The sequence below is a fragment of the Cornus florida genome, unplaced genomic scaffold, assembly GCF_030987335.1.
Source record: "Cornus florida cultivar Cherokee Brave unplaced genomic scaffold, ASM3098733v1 CherokeeBrave_3.0.0_Hap2_Chr05, whole genome shotgun sequence".
Taxonomy (NCBI): domain Eukaryota; kingdom Viridiplantae; phylum Streptophyta; class Magnoliopsida; order Cornales; family Cornaceae; genus Cornus; species Cornus florida.
The window spans coordinates 117,053,481-117,075,715 of NW_026775575.1; the positions used below are offsets into that span (position 1 = coordinate 117,053,481).

The window sequence follows — 22,235 nt, forward strand, 5'->3', positions numbered from 1 at the left end:
TACTTCTGATTGAAAATCAGAATTAGCATACCTGACTAGGACCATATCATCACATCCAGAATTAGATTGATATATTTTAACTATCCCTACTATGTAGCGGATGTCCTATTTGGTATAGACCATGGCATATATGAGACTTCCATATGCCAAAACATATAGTTCCAGTCTCATTTGCTCAATCTCCCCTGCTAGTCTTGGAAAACTACTTACTAGAGAGAGCAATCCATATCAATAAAGTAAGAACTCATTCTTTGAGTTATGCATACCAAACCTGGTCAAAACTTTATCAATGTAGGATTATTAAGATAAGCCTATTTTCCTTTTAACCTGATCTTGCAAAAGCTTGATTCTCGGAATATAGCTTACATCTTGAAAATCCTTCATTTAAAAGTAATTAAATAATTACCTCTTTATTGATGACAAAACTTCCACATCATTCTAAATGAGTAGGATGTCATCAATATATATAGAATCAGAAAAATAATGACATTCCCTTGTACACTCATAATTTATTCACTAAGAAATCTTCTGGTATCTTTTTGTAGATTAACTTGCCTTCCACAGGTATCACCCTACTAGAAAGTTCTACAAGATCACAGAATTTATTAGAATACATAGATTCCAACTTTGATTTCATAGTAACTCGCCAAAACGATCTGTATCCATATCGGTTCACGCTTCCGTGTAACTTACTGGGTCCAACTTATGTTTAACAGGGATGTCCATAACAGTCTCACCTAAAAACATGATTCTGTTGGATTGGATAATTATCCTCCCACTACATCAATGTACCGATGAAGGAATCTGTGTACTAGATGATGCTGACGCATCAATAGGGAATTCATCTATAATTCTAAATCTCTATACTAAGTGTGTTCATATGTGGTACATCTGGTACTCATACCATATTCTCTAACACTATGCTACTAGGTATGTGATTCATAATATGATTCTCCTATAGATAAACAGTGAGTGTAAACAATCAACTTTTATCATTGAGATCATAAAATAATTCGTCATAGTGACTTTTAGAGTAGCTATCAAATCTATCATACGTATGATCTGTTTCCAACTTACTTGTCCATATCAAACGCACATGTGCAAGACTACCCCATATGTGCATGCGATTCAAACTAAGATTTAGTCAAAAACACAGCTCAACGGTATCCTTGAGACATACTAAGATGGAATGCAGTTCATAATGCGCATCGATGTCATTAACGCTAAACTCTTAAATGAAAGAGATAATGTGGCATAACTGATCATAGATCTAACCATGTTAAGTGGAATTTTGTTATTCCTATTTGACACCTAAATGCATTTAGCGTCAATTGCGGAAAACTGGTACACAACACCCTCATTGACCATATAGTCTTAGCACTATCCCAAGAAATACTCATATCCTCGATCAGATCGAAGTGTCTTGATAAGTTTACCTAATATGTGCTCCATATCAGTCTTAACCTTCTCAGAATATACCAAGAGTTTAAGACTTGTGTTGCATCAGATAACCTTATCCAAAATGTGAGTAATCTTGCTTGGATGTTCATAAGTCCACACGTGTTAGTGTGTACCAACTGCAATTGTCTTTTATGTCTATTTCATCTGGCTGATTAAGCTCTTAGAGTTATCTATCCTTCAAAACAGGGTTCACAAGTTTGGTTTAGGCTCTTTTGCCTCACTAGGTAATTAACCTTCTTTGACCAATCTTTGAATCTCATTTTGACTGATTACAACCCAAAAATAGACACTAAAAATACAATGAGTCAGGAATAACAATTTTTCTTTTAACATTCAATCTAGAAGATGCAACATTAGTTTTTACATCTTGCAAATCTTAAGAGTTTGTGATAATAGTATATTAACCATTTTGCAATGCACCAGAAGCAATCGCATATCTATTCAATTTTATAAAACCAGTTTTACAAAATAACAACACAGTTTTTATAAACCACAAGTGAAACAAGAATAAGATAGCGTCTAACTTCTGTGCATAAAAATAGTTCTCTAATACTAATATCCTCATACTCTCTAATTTCAGATGTAATACTCCCACTGACTTAGCTGCAACCTTGACATCAGGTCAAGTACAAAATATATTCCATATCATCGAGGCTTCTGGATTCCTGAAATCCTTGCAACGAATTGCAAAAATGTTTAGTGGCTCCAGAATCTATCCATCAGGAATTAATAGATACAACCACATAACATGGCTCAATGATTAAATATATATTTTCCTATGCCACGTCATTGCTTAGACAGTTCGTCCTTTAGTGTCTTTGTTAGCAGCAAAAGAAACAATTTAATTTGCCCTCAACATACACTGCCTTATTCCCTTTAACCTTTTGGATACCCATGTTTTGTGCTAGCCTAATCCTATTATCATCCTTCTTCTTAGCTTTGCCCGTCCACTTGGGCCTAGAAGAAGATGGTATAGATTAGGTTAGATTGATAGGAACGCCCATACTCTTGATTATCCCTTCATCTGTTACCAATTCTATAAGAATATCAGCGAGCGTGAACTCAAACTGATTCCTTATTTAGTTCACTCTAACAGAGTCGAACGAGTTTGGTAACAAGGCAATAATCATGTCAACTTGAAACTTACCACCCAAGTCAGCCCTATTGATCTTCAGCTAATTTTTAAATAATAAACAATCATTTTCCAAAATTCGATTTCATACTGGAGTTCCTTAGGCTATCTTAATGGTATGTAAATTTGACACAGTACTCAGGCATATCCTCTATCTAATCTCACCAAAACATCTCTTTAAGTATCCTAAAGTAAAGGAATTATGTATAGGAGTATTAAATACATTTCGTACCCTTACGTTGTGAATAAAATATCTAAGTTCCTTTTCCAGTCATTATAAATGAGGTCCAAATACATTGAATATGTAAGCAAGCAGATAAACTGGATTAGACATAATTAATCTGAATATAAATGCATTCATACAATATGCAAGGTGAATTATTAATACTGTCATGCATATTTAAAATCAAAATGAGTTTGTTAACCACATAATATAATAAATCTCAATCGAACAAGAGATCATTATCATTATTGGTAAACAATCCCTTTTAATTAATGCGGGTCCCTCAACTCTGTAGCATAATAAATAAACCAATCAATATGTCAATAACTTATCATGTTGGAGGAGTTCATTATTATTATTGTTGAGATTCATTTACTATTAGGCGAGCACTTCTATTAAAATAGTATGTGGATCCCTTAACCACTGCATGAAAAATCGGATAACCAATACGCCAATAACTTACTCGGTTGGCGAAGTTCATTATTGCTATTGGCGGACAAATCCCATCATTTCCATATCTATTAAGACAATGCCTTGTCTATCTATATGAAATGATTTCCGATTATGTTTAACCTTTCTAAAATCACCTAGTGTAGACCACTCCGTTGGGGAGCTAACACTGTTGATTTTAGATTGAGTGTATAACGTTATTAAAGCTCTAATGAAAAATAAAATATTAAATATCTTGTCATTATAATCTAGACTCTTTAAATCATGCATAGGGCCTTATTTTTAAAGATCTAATTACAATGAACATTTAATATTATTATTTTCATGAGATAACCATTCTTGTAATATTAAGACTCTTCAAATCATGCGTGTGGCCTAATTTTTGAAGATCTAATAACAATGGTGTTAATAACGAAGGCCATGGGGCAATGTTTAAAAATCCCCGCTCCCACTCAATTTTTAATCATTCATAATTAGGGTTTTAAATTTATTCATTTACATGATATAATGCATGCAAAACGTCTTGGTTTTAATCCAATTAAATTTAGAAAATATTTGGACTATAAATGATTCACTAATATTTAATTTGAGGCACACTTTAAAAATAATTTACAAAAATAATTTTTTCATTTCCCAATAAGTGCCCTCTAATTAATTAGTAATCAAATCCAATTAATTTTCATAACTTAATTAATATAAATCAAGTCATTTAAATAAATATCATGGATCCAATGTATGAATAATAATTAATCAACAATTATCTATCCCATGCATCACATACATCAATAAACAACAGACAAAACCAAATTAAATGGCCAATGGATTCAGCTTTTAACATTTAAATACTATTCTTGCTGTACGGGCGTCCTTTAACAATCTGTAAACACCCATAGGAAGCTTGTATGCGTTACGAGAAACAAAACGCTGCTTGGAACAAGCCCGAAGGACCCTACACGCGTTCCCACGTGCCTAGGGAAGCTTGCAGGTCAAAGCACGCGCTCCCACGCGCCACCATGCCCTGGCACGCGCCTGGGGCGCGTTGTGGCGCGTGGCACACCAATGGAAGTACCTCAATGCGCGTGGAGAACATATGTTAGTGCTGGCGCGTGCATCTCACGCGCCAGCATCTCCTCAAGGTCTCCATTTCCTAGCGCGTGCTCCTCACGCGCCAGGCTCACCTTTAGTGAGATACACTTGATCCCAGCCTCTTCTGATGCCTCTTTTCGCTGCAGGCGAGACTCCGGTCGCCGGAAAATCGCCGATTTTTCCATAAAATCATTTAAAAATTCCAGAAACTATAAATTAAGCCAAAAAAATTCCAGAAAAATTCTGAAAAAATTCTAGAAAATTCCTGAAGCCTAATTTAACCCTTTTGGACCTTCTTGAAGCTTTATAGCACCCTTTGATGAATATTACATGGCTTGAAATAAATTTGCAATTTAAAATACAATGAAAAAAATTAAATTACATCATTGAACTTTCAAACGGCTAAATCAAAGCCTTAATTACATTCATCCAAAGATAAAATTACATTAATTTAACCTATAAGCTTCATCCATGGCCCAACCATACATTATCATTCATTCACAATTATTCATACATTATCATGTATCAATATATATCAACATATTAAATCATACATCAACATACATCAATAAAAATATATATGAATATAATTTTGGATCCATAAATGATGATTTTCATAAAATCATGATCTCTAGTAATGAATCAAACCATGCTCTGATACCACTGTTGGGAAACGTGCAAGTTTTAAAAACTTTTCGAGGGATTTTGATTCATAAATCTTGATTCATCACATAGAGACAAGTTTTATGCAAAAATAAAAATATGATGTATCATTCAATTAATGGATTGAATACTTACATCAAAAGGTCTGAGTAAATCTTTAAATCTTTCCTCTAAAGTGAATGTTCTCACTTATTGTAGATCTTTTAACAAGATGCATTCTCCTTGGATCTCCATCTTCTTAGTAATTATTTTGCCTTTAGGAATCACTCATAAGCCTCCATGAATGACCTTGGAAAATTAGGCTTGTGGGAGCCTCTATTAAATGAGAACACTAACCCTAATTTTCTAGAGAGAGAAAATTTATTCCTTTTTCCTTCTCATAAAAATCACCCCCAAAATATACATAGACCATGTATATATATAGGCAACATAAAGATAAGGAAAAGGAAACTATAAATCCTTCTCAATATCTAATTCACATATCTCAAATCTAATATGATTCCAATATCAAGTTGGGCTATGAGTGAGAATCCTTTCGGCTTATTATTTTTATTGGCTATAATGAATTAATAATTGGCCCGATCCATGGATCCAATTAAATTAATTCATAAATTAATTTCTACTCCACTAAAATAAATTAATTGAACTCCAATTAAATAATAAATAACCTCTAAGTCAATGTTGCACTTTGACCCCTCTATGCACAATTAGTTATCGGATAAATAATGCCATCAATCCGACTACTTAATTAATATATTTATTTTGGTACCTTTGATTATTTCTGGCTTGATCACAATAAAACATTTGTTTGACAAAAAATAATAATTTAAATAAATATATATATATAATAAATCATTTTGTCTAAAAACAGACGAAGGCATTCAAATTTACTTTGTGATCAACCATAATCAATACAAAATAAATACAAGTAGCAATGATACAAATATTGAAAATATAACTCTCTAACTATTAATTACATAATTACCCAAAGTGTCGGTCTAAGGATCCCGAAGAATCTGCCGAACAAATCAAAGTAATTATTAATTAATAAAAGAGTCTATAATTTTCTCATACTTAAGAGTCAAATGCCATGACGGTGATAGGGAGTAATTGCATACGACAGCTCTCGCAATATATCTCAACCTAACGCGGATCTAGTTTAAATCTTAATTAATTATGAGTCCATCCATAATTACCGACTATGAACCATTTATGATTACTGTTTATATATCATGCATTGATTGCCATCACATACATATATATAAATATCTCTTGTAATCAAATGGACACTATCAATTCTATAATGAATCGAAAAATAATAAATTGAATTCACCAATTGTATAAAACATAAATATTTCAGAAACGTCAGGAACATATATCACTTTAATCCAAACAGGAATTTGCTACGCTAGGGCATATAAATCCCAACAGCTCCCACTTGCCCTCATAGCCAATTCAAATTGCACCTAACTCCAATGTTATCCAGATGATGATCAAAATTATTGATCAATGACACCTTTGATAATAGATCAACAAAGTTGTGTTCCAATGCAATGTTCTAGCTACAAGTATATTTTCTTGCCAGACAATATCATGTAGAACATGATACTTCCTCTCAGTGTATCTTGTTCCTCTATAGAACCTTGGGTCATTGGTTTGGACTACTTTTGCACTATTGTCACAACTAGCTCAATAGGCAGGCTAGTATACTCCACAACCTCCAATTTGAGCTCTTCAAACAGGTATGTGTGTGTGTATATATATATATATATCGCTCTCTCTCAATCTTGTCTCTGTAAGATTTGTATATTTGCAAGCAATGTTGTTGATTTTTAATGTTGCAAAACGGAGCTTTTTTGTTTGAATTTGATTAGTCTTTTGGAACTGATTGATATTTTTATCTTTGCTTTTTGTATGCATTATAATCTGGAATTGATTTAGGGTTCAATAATATTTTTATTAATAAAAATTGAATCTTAAAGTTGATTATAGTCCATATTCAAATATAGTTGACTTTGATTCTGTGATTTGTCTGCCGTATGTGTTAGAATAAGCTAATATGATAAAATGTCATTGTTTTCATCTTCACATTATTGTAATCTCTGTTTAGTGTTTCGGATTTGTCGGCTGCTGTATTCCATATAATATTACAATCCCAACATTAGTGGTCTGTCTTAAGTCCTAATCAATTTCACTGTTATTAAAATGTCATTTTTGTTTTTGTCAATTGTGTTCAATCATTTTCTACCGCTTATATAGATATATATTTGTTTTACAGAGATTCTATCATATATTTTTTTGATACTTATTCTGTATGCTTTTCTAGATAGAGATTTGTGCTTTATGCTTTTTAACCGACTTCTTCAATTAATCCTAGTGCCCACATAATAGTTCTTTTTATAGCAGTGTTCTATACTAATTCCTTTTTCATTTGTATTGTTTATTTATTTATGTGTATGTCTGTTGGATTTTTATATCTTTCTACTACTTTTATATTTTGATTTGCATTTTTTTATATCTAAAAACAGTAAATTGAAATATGTTGGAGCCGGAGTTGGAAGGAGAATCTGTAAGTTCTCATTCTCAACTGCCTTCAGCAAATGCTAATGTAACTCCAGTTGTTTCCTCATCTGTTAATGTCCCTGATGAAGATGTAGCAGATGATATAAATAGGAAGAGAAAATTGACGTCACTTGTTTGGAATGACTTTACTAAGCAAACAGTTGATGGTGTACAATGTGGTGTTTGCAACCATTGTAAAAAAAAGTTGAAAGCACCAGCTAGTTATGGAACAAGTAGCCTGCGTGATCATTTAACAAGGTGTAAGAAACATAAAAAAGATGGTGACTTAAGACAATATGTTTTGCAAGGCAATGTCAAAAAGATTGAAGGTCAAATGAATCAAGTGGAATATCGTAATTTTGTGTTTGATCAAAATATCTCCTGACATGAGTTTGCTTGCATGATCATAGTGCATGAGTATCCCCTTGCCATGGTTAACCATTGTCGCTTTCGAAGTTTTGTTAATAGCCTTCAACCAATGTTTAACATGGTTTCTCGAAACACAATCAAGAGTGATATCTTAAAGATCTACAATTCTGAGAAGGCAAAAACATTGACATTTATGGAGAGTCTTAATTGTAGGGTTGCCATCACTTTTGATATGTGGACTTGTAACCACTCAAAGAAAGGTTTCATGGTAGAAACAGCTCACTTTATCAATGACTCATGGAGATTGCAACGAAGAATTTTGAGGTAATTTTATTTTTATTTTTAATATATTTATTATTTATTTCATATAATGCAATTTTTTGTTTCACTTCATATATGTTTATTAATTATGCATATTTTCATTTTAATATATTTTAGATTTACCTATGTACCTGCTCCACACAATAAGGAAGTTCTTTCTCAGTTGCTTATTGATACCATGTTAGATTGGAATTTTGATAGAAATTTGTCCACCATTACCTTAGATAATTGCACCACATGCGATGCCATCATTGGTACAATCTTAGATAAGGTTGATTCAAGTACATTTTTACTTAATGGGAAGATTCTTCACATGAGATGTTGTGCACACATCTTGAACTTGATTGTGAAAGATGGGTTAGAAGTAATGGGGGATGGAATTGAAAGGATACGTGATAGTGTGTATTTTTGGACTACAACACCAAGTAGACTTGAAAATTTTGAAGAGGCAGCTCGCCAATTGAAGATTCCATATAAGAAAAGTTAGTTATGGATAGTAAAACCCGTTGGAACTCTACATATCTTATGCTTCAAGTCGCTTTAATGTATAAAGATGTGTTTCCACGGGCAAAACAACGCAATAGGCTTTTCACTAAAGTTCCAACTAATGAAGATTGGGAAAGGGGGAAAGAAATTTATGCGAAGTTGAAATTATTCCAATCTGCTACAGAGTTGTTTTCAGGGTCTTCTTATCCTACTTTAAATTGTTATTTCCAAAAAGTTTGTGAAATCAGAGTTACATTGTCTACTTGGCTTGAAAGTCCACTTGAGATCATTAGAGTGATGACATCAAAAATGTTGGTTAAATATGAGAAATATTGGAATGTTTGTCATGAGGTGATGGCGGTGGCGGTGGTTTTAGATCCATGATACAAGATGAAGCTAGTTGAATATTATTTTAATAAAATTTATGGACAAGAAGCATTGGTTGAAGTTCAAAGAGTTCGACAAATTTGTGTTGATTTACTTTTCGAGTACCAAAACAAGTCAAGCTCAAATAAAAGTATGGTAGGTGGTTAATCTTCCAATGTTACTTTTCTTGATGAACAAATGGAAGTTGCGGAGGATGATGATTTGTTAAAGTATGACCGATTTGTAGGCTCGAGTTCAAATGAAGTGCACACAATGACTGAGTTGGACTTTTACTTGAAAGAAAAAATGTTGTCTATAGAACCTGATTTTGATGTCTTGGGTTGGTGAAAAACACATGGAATTAAGTATCCTCTTTTGAAAAGGATTGCTCGGGATATTTTAGCTATCCCGGTGTCTACAGTTGCATCAGAGTTTGCCTTCAGCACCGGTGGCAGAATGGTCAGTCCTCATCACAGTAGACTTCATCCAACTACTTTGGAGGCTTTGATGTGTGCTCAAAGATGGTTGTTGAGTGAAGAGAATGGTAATTAAATCTGATTTTTTTTGTTAAATAAATTCTCTTTAATGTAATAGCTATCTAAAATGTTTTGTTTTGTTTTTAGGAGCTCATTCGAACATAGACCCATCCAATGTCAATATATTTTGTGATTGTGATGATGATGATTCTCTAAATTATGAAGCTTTGGACTAAGGTATTACATTATTTTTTTTATTATTATACATTATTGTTTTTTCTTGACTTAACATTGTTTTAAAAAAATTCATTGTTTTTATTCTGTTTCAGATTAGGTTGGTGACAATTGGTGGTTTTGAAGAGATGACAAAGAATGGTTTCAGATTCTGGCTAGTGTTTTGAGTAGTTTTATTCCTCTTAATTAAGGCTGCTGTTGGAAAACTTATGTTTGTTTGTTGGAAATTTGGATTTTTTTTTTCTTTGTTTGGTGGAAGGTTGTTGCTTTAATTTGATTACTTTATGTTGGAACTTGTAAGAATGTTATTTAAATAATGATGTTGGATGATGTTGCATGAATGTTCAGATTTATAAGGTTCTGTTACAGAAGTTCAGATTTTAGATTTATGTGGTTATGCTAAAAATGTTATTTTTGGTTAATGAATGATGATGTTGGATGATGTTGAGGTTCTGTTATAGAACTTGTGTAGAATTATGTGTAGTTCAGATTTCAGATTTATGTGGTTCTGCTGCAGAACTTGTGTAGAATAAAAAAATCAAAATTTTCAAATTTAACCGGTTATAGGGCGGGGGCGGGGAAGACGGGGCCGGGTGGGGGCGGTTGTGGGGATTAGAAGCAAAAATGTAAACGGTTTTGGGGCGGTTTTGGGGGTACCAAAATTAAACGGGGGCGGGGATGGGGAATGGAAAACCAGCCCCAAACCGCCCCATTGCCATCCCTATTCGTGCCCATTTAAAAAAGCTCTTGCAAAATTGTTTGTGCTGGACTTATTTTGTGGAGTGTGATGTTATCAAGTAATGTTATGAAGATCCTTGGTATTGATTTTAACTCCTTTTTTTTAACTAAACTTGATTTAATTATATTTTTTTTAGAAGTAATGTATTGCACCAATGTTCTTACCTTAGTGATATATATGTTGATGTATGGAAAACAAAGTGGCAATGTAATTAAAAAATAAAGTTTAGAAAAATTTAAATGTATTAAATTTTGTAATTATTCATTGTGTTTATAATCTCAGGAAATATTATCAAGATAAGTGCAAAGCAGAAAACCCTTTCAAGAATTGGAGAAGACTTGATTATGCACAAATCAATAAAAATGCCGGAAAAGTTTGGAATAAAATTAGTGAAAGTGAAAAGCAACCTTTCAAGGATAAGTGGGAAAAGGAAGAAGCGGAAAGGAAAAAAAATGCACCAAAACAAGCCCTCAAACAAAAGGTATTATGTCATTTTGCCTTCCCTTCCCTCCTATTATTGTTTAATTATTTGAGGCACACTCTCTTGTTTATATTATTTTTGTTTTGTAATTTATTATTTAATTGAACTTTTATCCGTAGAAAAATTAGAATCATTGGTACAGATGCTCGATTGATTAATTTGTCAAATGTGTATCCCAACTTGGGTGGTCAAATGGGTTATTTCTTAACATCCCCGCTTGTTGTGAGGAAGATTATGGACCACCGAACTGTGAAGGTAACATGGTTCACATCAAATGATGGATGGTCCAGCGAATAAATGAGGAGAAAATAAAATGTAATCTTTGCCACTGTGATCTCCACATACTGATGGTGTCTGGCATCATTGGAGAAAAAGTCATAGTCAACTAATGGTAACCGTTGACGTCGTTTTGTGTATGTAATGTGATATACGTAATACAATGTATGTATTGTAATGTATGTAGTGTGATGTTGTATTTAGCTTTTGAAGTAACATAATGGAACTTTTGGGATGGACAGTTTAATTAGCATTGTCTAACATAAAATCGCCATATGCAAGAGGCAACTAAGTATCACCATCATTGGAGAAAATAAACATTGTCTAACATAAAATCGCCATATGCAAGAGGCAACTAAGTATCGCCATCATTGGAGAAAATAAACAGATGCCATTCACAGAACCATGTCACCTTGAAATTGATTCTCATAAGATTGAATTTTGAAATAATTCATTTGTCACGTCTTCTCTCCGTATTCTAACTCATTCTGTCTTCTGGTCCTTAGAAAATTTTGTTGATTAACTTTGGTGTAGCCAATTGATTGTCTCCCACAAGCCTGCCTGCTTATTAACTCAAACGCATTATCGAGTGGAACTCTAGATTGGCAGGCCAATTCCACATCAATTGCTTGGGCAACACTTATTCTTTGTTGTGATGGCATCATATGTGTGCATTCTTCAATTATCATAGGATGATTGTGAGATTCGACAAAATTATATACAACATACTTTCCCTTCTTGCGGTCATATTTAATTTGCATCAGTACACCACAACTGGTTCGAGTTTCAGCCCTTGGCTTTCTTGTTTGCATATCCCTCTTGCCTTTCACCCTAAAACCTTGTTTGGAACACACAAACTTGCTTGTTGTAATATTTCCTGTTTTACGACTTTTATTTGCATAATTCTTACGAATACTGAATCCAACTTTACCCCCATAAGCATTGTAAAAGTTATATGCTTCATCCTCAGTGTCAAACTGCATGTTCAATTTTGGTGTGAATTCTATCTCAATGGGATTGACAACTTTTGCTGCTAAGCTTTCGGAAATATTGATTTCGGTAACAATTTGAATGTTTGTTCTCACATCATTAGTACTTAAGTCGTAGTCCATTGGGATAACTTCAGTATGAATGCTACAAGAAGCAAAAGGTCCATCAGAAGGTTAAAGTCAGATTCTATAACTTGCGACGATAAAAAAAAAATACTAAATATTTACCGAACTAATAAAAAGGGCCAAAAAAACCCTATAATTATCCAAGATTTCAGATACACTAGAATGCTTAACCAATGTCAATTTCAACTAAAAAATATCATAATTTATACTAACAGATGACAAATGAAAGAATTAAAATTTCTTAAATTTATGTGTGATATTAGTTTTTCAGCACTGTGTTAATACCTTATTTTGATGGTAAAGGTGATCAGTGTGCCTATTTATTTAACTTCACAATGTTTTTTTCCTCATAAATATCAAATAATAATCTGTGAAATGTGTAATTGGCATATACATTTAAAGCCTAAAATTTTGGATAACACATTGGTACCTAATGAAGCCAACTCAGTTCAAAAAATCAATTATGGAAGATTTTACATTCACTAGAATACTTATTGAAGATTATAGAAGAAAACCTTACAATTATTCAAGATTTCAGATACACTAGAATACTTAACCAATGTCAATTTTAACTAAAAAATATCATAATTTACACTAACAGATGACAAATGAAAGAATAAAAAAATCTTAAATTTATGTGTGACATTAGTTATTCAGCGTTGTGTTAATACCTTATTTTGATGGTGAAGGTGATCAGTGTACCTATTTATTAAACTTCGCAATGTTTATTTTCTTATAAATATCAAATAATAATTTGTGAAATGTGTTATTGCCACATACATTTAATACCAAAATTTTTGGATAACACATTGGTACATAATGAAACCAACTCAGTTCAAAAAATCAATTATGGAAGATTTTAGATTCACTGCAATGCTTATTCAAGATTATAGAAGAAAATACTACAATTATCCAAGATTTCAGATACATTAGAATGCTTAACCAATGTCAATTTTAACTAAAAAATATCATAATTTACACTGACATATGACAAATGAAAGAATTATAAATTCTTACATTTATGTGTGACATAAGTTAGTCAGTACTGTGTGAATACCTTATTTTAATGGTGAAGGTGATCAGTGTGCCAATTTATCTAACTTCGTAATGTTTATTTTCTCATAAATATCAAATAATAACCTATGAAATGTGTAATTGCCGCATACATTTAATACCAAAAATTTTGGATACCACATTGGTACCTAATGAAGCCAACTCAGTTCAAAAAATCAATTATGGAAGATTTTAAATTCACTACAATGCTTATTGAAGATTATAGAAGAAAATTCTATAATTATCCAAGATTTAAGATTCACTAGAATGCTTAACCAATGTCAATTTCAACTAAAAAAATATCATAATTTATACTAACAGATGACAAATGAAAGAATCATAAATTCTTACATTTATGTGTGACATAAGTTAGTTAGCACTATGTCAATATCTTGTTTTAATGGTGAAAGTCATCAATGTTCTAATTTAAGAAACTTCGCAATGTTTATTTTCTTATAAATATCAAATAATAACCTGTGAAATGTGTAATTGCCGCATACATTTAATACCAAAATTTTTGGATAATACATTGGTACCTAATGAAGCCAAGTCAGTTCAAAAAATCAATTATGAAAGATTTTAGATTCACTACAATGACAGATGACAAATGAAAGAATTATAAATTAAGTTCTAAATCTACCATGTTCAGTTCAAAACAAAAATACTATTAAATGCACAATATTAATAACATGTATTAAGACTTACCAACCATCAAGCGTTAATTAGGTCAATTGTAGATACCAGCTCAGATCCATTGTAGATTTATTTCCTGTAGATGAAGAGGAGAATCTTATTGAAGAAATCATCAATTTTTGGAAGGAAATCACTGCAATCTGGGTTTTGATTCAAAAAAGGAAATAAAAAAGTAAAAATAGAGGAGGGAGGAATTAGGGTTTTAAATAAAAAAGGAATTCAAAAGCAATATGTTTTTTATGGAACAAGGAGAGACAAATTAGGGTTTGGATTAAAGAAATTAAAAAGAAATAATGAACAAAACAAAAAGGGAAGGAGGGAAATAACAAAACCAAAAGGGAAGAAAGGGAAAGTGAAAGTGCAAAAGCGGGGGTGGGTGCGCCAAAATTTTCAACTTATTTCAACTTTCCTTTTTTGCATTTTCTTTTTTTTTTTTTGGTTTACAGTTGGCACGTTAAGTTTACTGTGCTATTTGTTGACTTTTTTTTTTTTTTTTTTTTCTTCTACCAAGCCAAACACGGCATTTGGCACTGAAGTACTGGGGACTGCAGGGTTATGAACAACAGGGGATTCACGCCCCACGGAGGAGGAGGACATACTGCATACAACAATGCTACTCTGGACGAATTATTCAACTGAATACTTACACCGAACCACATGCACAAATATGGTGGGACCAAGAACCACATCCATCCAATGTTCCCAGAAGCCTTCGTATAATATAATACTATATAATATACATTTTGGGTCAATATATATTCATATTTTTATATTTCCAAGAGAAAAAAAGGTGTAAACTACTCTTACCAATTCTCCTTTCCAGGTGACTTTTTACCTTGTCTATGGAAGAAATATTGCATGCATGTTTTGTCTAAAAATATAATTTTATGAACATTATTCAGTTTTCAGGGCTGCCATCATGTTTTATGGTAAATTGGTAATTAATAATGACTTGACCCTTGATGGTGGTCCAGTGCTCAAGGATTCTGGTTCTTGATAAAGAAAACTAGTTAATGGGAGGAATAGCAGGGGTTGGCGCGATTTAGGCATTAATTCTAATCTGATTCGTTCTTAATAAATTAGACAATTTTAACAGATCGGATCCGTGTAATAACGGATTCGGTCGAATTGGGTTTTATCAAAATTATTTATTATTATTTTTATAATAAATATTATTTATTTATCTTTTAACCATAACCTAATAGATAAAATTTTAATTTATTAATATTAATTCATATATTTAAATAATTATTAACTAATACATTCTTAGAGTCCATTAAATTATCATTAATTAATTAAATTAACTAATATATTCACAAATGAGATCGGATCGGATTTTTAACAGCCTAATTCGTGGTTCGATCCATGAATTATGGATTTGATTTTTTTGAATCTGCCACCGATCCGTGGGTGTAGCAATCCGTTCCGATTCGCACAGATCAGATCGAATTTTCGGATTCACGAATTATTTGCCCACTCCTAGAATAGCCAATTGTGCGTCCTTTTTACCATTTTATAAGCATTAAAAGTAATAATAAAAATAAAATACAATAATAAAAAAGTACATAGGACTTAACATTGTGGGTAAGGACATACACGGAATAATATCATCAAAGATGCCAGTAGTGTGTTAAAAGACCTTTTTGCGTAAAGTATACATAAGAGCAACTCCAATGGTGTGCCAAATGGGCTGCCAATTTCAAAATATAACAGGTGGGTTTAAAATGGGCTCTCCAATGAGCTGTCAAATGGGCTGCCAAAATATAACTTTGCCAAATCTTATGCCAAATGTAGCACAACATATAACAACTGCTATTGCTCTCTAGGGCGACAGAAAGAGAACGGCGTTTCCTGTATTTTATCTTCTCATATCTATACTTTCTCTTCTCCTCTCATCCTCATATAAGTGTGTGTGTGTGTGTGTATATATATATATATATATATATATATATATGCTATTTTCCCTCGCTGTTCAATTTCATCTCTCTCAAAATCTATTGCTTGCAGTTTCACTTCATCTCGTTATTCAATTTTCGAAGATATATATATCTTTGATTTTTTGTTCTCTTTTTATTTGTTAATCTCTCTTATAATTTTCATTTAATTACGTTGTTTAGTGCGTTAATTGTTTCTCATTTTGGGTTTTCAGGCAAACAGGTAGGCCAAATTGAAACAATGCAAGCTTGATGCTCGCTGTCAACAGTGGCTTTCGCAAGGTATGTGAAACATCCCTCCGCTCTGTTGCTTTGATTTTTCATTTTGATAGTGTTGGTTTATGTACAAGTAAGGTTGAACTCTTTGCAATTTTGATGGAAAAAACCATTTTCTGTGGAGAAGAGATTGAGGCGGTGATGGTGGGGTTGTGTCATTCTTGTGATTAAAGAATATTTAGGACATTAAACTTAAAATGGCCACTAATTGGAAATAATTTTTTAAGATGGGATATTGTTTATCTTTTTATATGTGTGTATATATATGTCTGTTAATCCAAAAGTTGCTTTAATTTCAAAACTCAGTTGGATTTGATTATTATTATTATTATTAATAAGGCAAATAAGCTAAATAAATAGCATTTTGGATGAAATGCACCATTGGAGCAGAATTGCTAAAATATAGCATTTTGATACTATAGCTCATCTCAAAACATAGATTTGGCATCCAAAATTGGCATTTTGCATTGGAGATGGTCTAATGTGTAGAACTTGTTTATTTATTTAGTAGTATGTTAAGATGCATTGTCACCTCACCAATATGTAAAATTATTGTGTATTTTGGATAACCTTTTTACACGGCCACACCAACATATTTTCTTTCTCCCCCTATGTTAAGTAGTTTTGTAAAAGTTATATGGGTATTGGGTATGACATGTGGTTGGTTGTTATTAGCAAATATATTTTTATACAAAATGTATAAAATAATGACTGAAGCTAAAAATAATTAGTCCAAAATTTTTGTGTTAATCTATTATGACACATCAGATTTACACAAAAAGACATAGACAACTATTGGAGATGCTTTTAGCATATGTTTAGCATAGTTAAATTCTCTAATATTCTTTTTTACCATTTTTTTCAATTAAAAAAAAATTGAAAAAATGCTACTATTTTATACCGTTCAATTACTTTTTGTAATTAAAATTCATTTTTGTAGATCTAATTTTTTGATCAAATATCCATCTCATATACTTATATATATGTACACATTATATAAAATAAAAAATATAATATAGATAATATAATATGAGTATAATATGAGTAAACATATAAGATTTAAACTTGTATGTAGTTTCACTTATAACTATAAATTTTACTCTTTTTTATATTTTTCTTTAATTAAGTTGAAATATTATCATTTGAGAAAGAAATTTTTTTTTTACCGAAATTCACTCAATTGGGCAACTTGCATACCCCCTTGAATTGGTTAGTGGGGATAGTTTGGAAAAAAATTAAAAAAACAACCCCCTTGGTTATAAGTTGAGTGGATTTTTTTGAAAAAAAAAAAATGCAAAAAAAGGTATCGTAAAACAGTGAAAGTTAAAGGAATTAAATGCACTTTACCCTTATATATATATATATATATATATATATATATATATATATATATATATATATTATTTTCTTATTCTTATTATGTATCATTCCTATAAAAAATTTTAAAAAATAATTAATAGCACACATTAATATCACAATGGACTGCCTAGGGAAAATTTATTGGAAGGTGTTTATTCATTTGACACTTCTGGATTAATTCATTGAAAGCTAATTGTTAAGATTTCTTTATAATAATTATGTCGGAATTTGTAAATAACTATCTTAAAGTATATTTTGTGCATAAAACAATATGAACTATCACATTTAGTTGTGAAATGCCACAATGCCTTGACTATATTTGTTAAATGACCATAATGCCATTTTTTATTGAATTACATTTAATCTATTTTTCTTATTGAAATAAATTATGCCTTGGCTATATTTCTTAAATGACCATAATGTCATTTTTTATTGAATTATACTTAATCTATTTTTCTTATTGAAATAAATTATGAAAAAAAAAATTTATACTAATTTGGTGACATATTCTTCATTAAATTTACATAAATTTACCCTTAATTTTTTAAATAAAAATCTTAAGTAGAAAATTTTAAAACAATTTAAGTAATTTCTTATGAATATATGGCATAAAAAGAAGATATTTTCTATTTAATTATTTATTAATTTTTCATGAATATATTGCATGAAAAAGAAGGTATTTTTATGGTAAAAATGTTTAAAGTGAATTTGAAAAGTTTTATTATAAATAATAAAATTTTAATAATAAGTTAATCAATCTAAAAGATGGTAGTTACAAATTTATTTATTAATTTTTTATGATAAATTGACACTAATAATAATATTATGATAAATGATATAATTAAGTATTGAGATAAGAGAAAATATAATAAAAATATTTTAATAAGAAATGACAAATATAATGAGAATGGGTAAAATAGTATTTTGTGATGGATTTATCCTTAATTGCAACAAATCAATAGTTCAGGAGGACAATTTGTAGTTCAGGGAGTTATTTGCAAAAGGGCAATAGTTCAAGGTTTTTTTTTTTTTTTTTTTACCCTATTTGTTATAATATTTCCAAACCATCCATTTAACATCGACTTGATTAAACAATTACTCTGATTATGGAACAATCACACCCCAACACCTCTTAAAGTATCTTATTACCCTTTGACTATTTGAATTGACCAATTGCACCATTGACTAGATTAAACAATTGCACCAATTTGAATCCTATTTTTTATAACATTTCCAAACTATCCATTTGATGATCGGTGGTCTTGAGATTTTTTTTTTTTTTTTTTTAATTTTCTTAAAATTATTTATAAAAGATTAAAATGATTATGTTATGATTCAAATTGGTCAATTCAAAAGTCACAGGGTAATAAGATACTTTTAAAAAAGTGTTAAGGTGTGATTGTTCAACTTTGCAAATTTGGGGACAATTGGATCCCACTTGCCCCAAATTATAAATGGATGTCTTTTAAATTTTCCCACTGCAGCTTACCCATCTTTTAATAAACATAAATTTAAAAATTCATTCGTACCAATACAATAAAAAATGTATTAAAAACCTATTATCATAAAAAGTTGGATTTTGAAACATCCCAAAATTTTGTTGGCTCATTTTCTCGACTGAAGAGTTTGGATGTTTGGATTTAAGTGGTTCATTAAATGTTAATTGTCCGCAAATATGCTAATAAAAAAAACGAAAGAAAATAAAAAAAGAGGACTGTTCAGAAAAAAATAGAAAAGAAAAAAAAAAAAAATCAGAATGGACTCTCGTACAAGGAAAGAAACAGATACACGAGGGCTAACAAATTCGCTCTTATCAATATAATAATATATATATATATATATATATTATTATATATATATAACTGATTTAACTGGAATTAATAGTCTACAATCATCTAAAAAAAAAAAGAAAAATCACATGGACTCTCGTAAAGGAAAGAAACATAGACATGAAGGATAACAAATTCACATACCGAAAGTACCCACCGCCAATGACGCGAATCCTATGACTACTATACTATTGTTATTTGAGTTCCGTTTTTCTAAGAGGGGTACTTTTGTCAGCGTGGACTGCCTGGAGATCGGTTGGTGATTTCCGCATCCGCGTCCAAGTTGGACGCGGCGGAATCCAATCATAAATTGGCCAACAACTCCTCTTTGCAACACAAAATATTTGAAGAAATTTGAGAGAGAGAGAGAGAGAAAGATATATATATTATATATAGAGAGAGAAAGAGCAGGCAATTGAGTTTCTTTGTGGAGTTCTTGAAGGATGGAAGATTGCAGGCCATTGGGTTTCTTGTTGGGATTGCCGTTTGCTCTGCTTGCTTTGGTTCTGTCTCTAGTGGGTGCTGTTATCTGGGTTATTGGGTAACTATCACAAATCTCCCATTTTTGTAGTTTTATTTGCTTTCTCACTCTCTGATTCTCAACTAGTCAAAACCCTAAAAACATGATTCTTTTATACCCGAAAGGCCTAAACAAATACTATTAAATGCGTTTAAGTTGAATACATTTTTATGGGCTTACGAGAAAAATCCACATGTCTGTAGGTTTAATTCTTTGAATTTCTTTTCTCACTATTACCCAATCTGTTATTCTCATGTTCTTCATTCTTTACATAAAACCCTAAATTTACGTGACAATAGTTTTCCATTTAATTTACCTTGTATTTTACAGTTCTACTTATTCAATGCGAAATTGATATAACTTCATGAAAGTTGTATTATATGCTTCCCTTTACAAGTATTTGGTGTGCGGTTTTGTTTTTACAAAAAGACTCTTCTTGTTTTTTTCCCCCAAACCTAGAAAAAATATTTTATTTTTTATTTAGCGAATTGTTATCATAGACCAAACAAATTATCACACTGCTTTCCATTTATTTTTATTTTATTTTTATATTTGATAAACTGGGTTATTATTAAAAAAAAAAAGAAGAAGCAACTTTTCCAATATGATCAGCCATGTAGGCTCAAAATTATCTCAGTACACCTCCTCCACAGGTATTCTGTGGTGTAAAACTTTTATGTTATGTTTGGGAGTACAGTATTCAAAAAATTTCTTTCAATCTCAAATTCAAATCACCCATTAGGGGCTTTCAACTTTCAAGCACAACATCATTGTATTTACTTTAAAATTTCACCACTGTAATGGTAAAATATAAAAATTACAAAGAAAGCAGGATTTTATATGTTTTATCTGTTGTCTTATTTTTATGTTTCTGTTTTGCTAATATTTTCCTCTGTTTTCTTGTTAATCTTTTTGAATGGCAGGACTGTGCTGAGTTGTCTGTGCCCATGTTGCTGCTGTTGTGCAGGACTGGTGAATATGGCAGTGGGTCTTGTGAAGCTTCCTGTTAAAATACTTAGATGGTTCATTGATCAGATCCCTTGTTAAGCCTCTTTCTTTTTTAAAACTGTTTTTTACAATTCATTTATTCATCCATCTGTTTGACTAGTTCTTTGTAGTCACACTCATTTGACACTTTGATTTAGCGAATAAAAGACTACTCCCATTTTATTGCACCTTATACCATGTGCCCACATTTGTGAGCTAGTTAATTTTTGGTATGTAGAATGCTTTTTAGCCTTAATTTTATTTTAGTTTTTATTGGGGGAAGTTATACAATATCTGGGGTATGTTGCCAACCCCTCCAAATGAATGTTGTCTATTTATTTTGAAAATTTCTCTCTCTTATCAATGAAAATAAAAAATATTTATTTAGAAGGCTACCGCATGACAACATACTAGTGAAAATATCTTCCTCCTGGTTTCTCTCTCCCCTCTTCAGTTACTGCCGCCACCCCACTGCCGCCTAACCAAAACCACCTCTCTTTTCTGCTCTCCACCCACCATCATAACCCTCTCCCACCACTGCCACCTCTTCATATACACTAGTGCAAAAATACTCCAATGGGAAAGGAGTTGGAGACACACACGCGCGCACGCACGCACGTAGATCAAAAGGTTTTATACGACTAGTAGTTATGATTTGTTTTGAAATTAGGTGTTAGGATAATATTAAATCTGATTGAAAAGAGATACATCCTCCAAATTTGATGAGAAAGGTGAATCAGTCTTATATGAGTGGAGGCGTTGTGCCATGACAGTACCCTATAATTGAAATCGAAATTGAAATGGATCAAAAGAGTGTTGAAAATTCTAATGTGAAAATTGTTGTATGGTGTTGTATTTGGGTATTTGTTGGGATTACAAGTATAATTACACGCAAGAGTGGGGTTGTATTTGAGTCTTCTCATTAACTCCATTCAGAGACTTTGGGGGTTCACGTAACTCCAGATGGGAGATAGATAGATACTTCAATGGTATAACCAATCTACCACTCCACGATGAGAAAGAGTCAACTATTTGGACACCCAAAGGGTTTTTTTTGGCAATAAAAATCAACTACTAATAATAGCAAATGCAAACTGAACTTCTAACAAAATTTTCTCTCCAACAGTTACTAAAATACTGGGAC

At 31.5% G+C, this 22,235-nt stretch overlaps 2 protein-coding genes and 1 long non-coding RNA gene across 3 annotated transcripts; 2 read left to right on the forward strand and 1 right to left on the reverse strand.

Annotated features, from left to right (window-relative positions):
* The first annotated feature begins 9,558 nt into the window (after window positions 1-9,558).
* LOC132310515 (uncharacterized) lies at window positions 9,559-10,311 on the forward strand. Its single transcript, XR_009482613.1, has 3 exons — window positions 9,559-9,663; window positions 9,743-9,832; window positions 9,925-10,311. It is a non-coding gene; the product is annotated as an uncharacterized LOC132310515 (long non-coding RNA).
* Window positions 10,312-11,783: 1,472 nt separating this feature from the next.
* LOC132310054 (protein FAR1-RELATED SEQUENCE 5-like) lies at window positions 11,784-12,437 on the reverse strand. The gene has a single exon (XM_059808294.1). It carries the CDS (start codon window positions 12,435-12,437, stop codon window positions 11,784-11,786), a length of 654 nt encoding a protein of 217 aa, XP_059664277.1.
* Window positions 12,438-19,665: 7,228 nt separating this feature from the next.
* On the forward strand, window positions 19,666-21,382 carry LOC132308921 (signaling peptide TAXIMIN 2). The gene is made up of 2 exons (XM_059807219.1): window positions 19,666-20,125; window positions 21,028-21,382. The coding sequence occupies exons 1-2, from the start codon at window positions 20,028-20,030 to the stop codon at window positions 21,149-21,151; spliced, it is 222 nt and encodes a 73-aa protein (XP_059663202.1). The 5' UTR covers window positions 19,666-20,027; the 3' UTR covers window positions 21,152-21,382.
* Window positions 21,383-22,235: the final 853 nt, after the last annotated feature.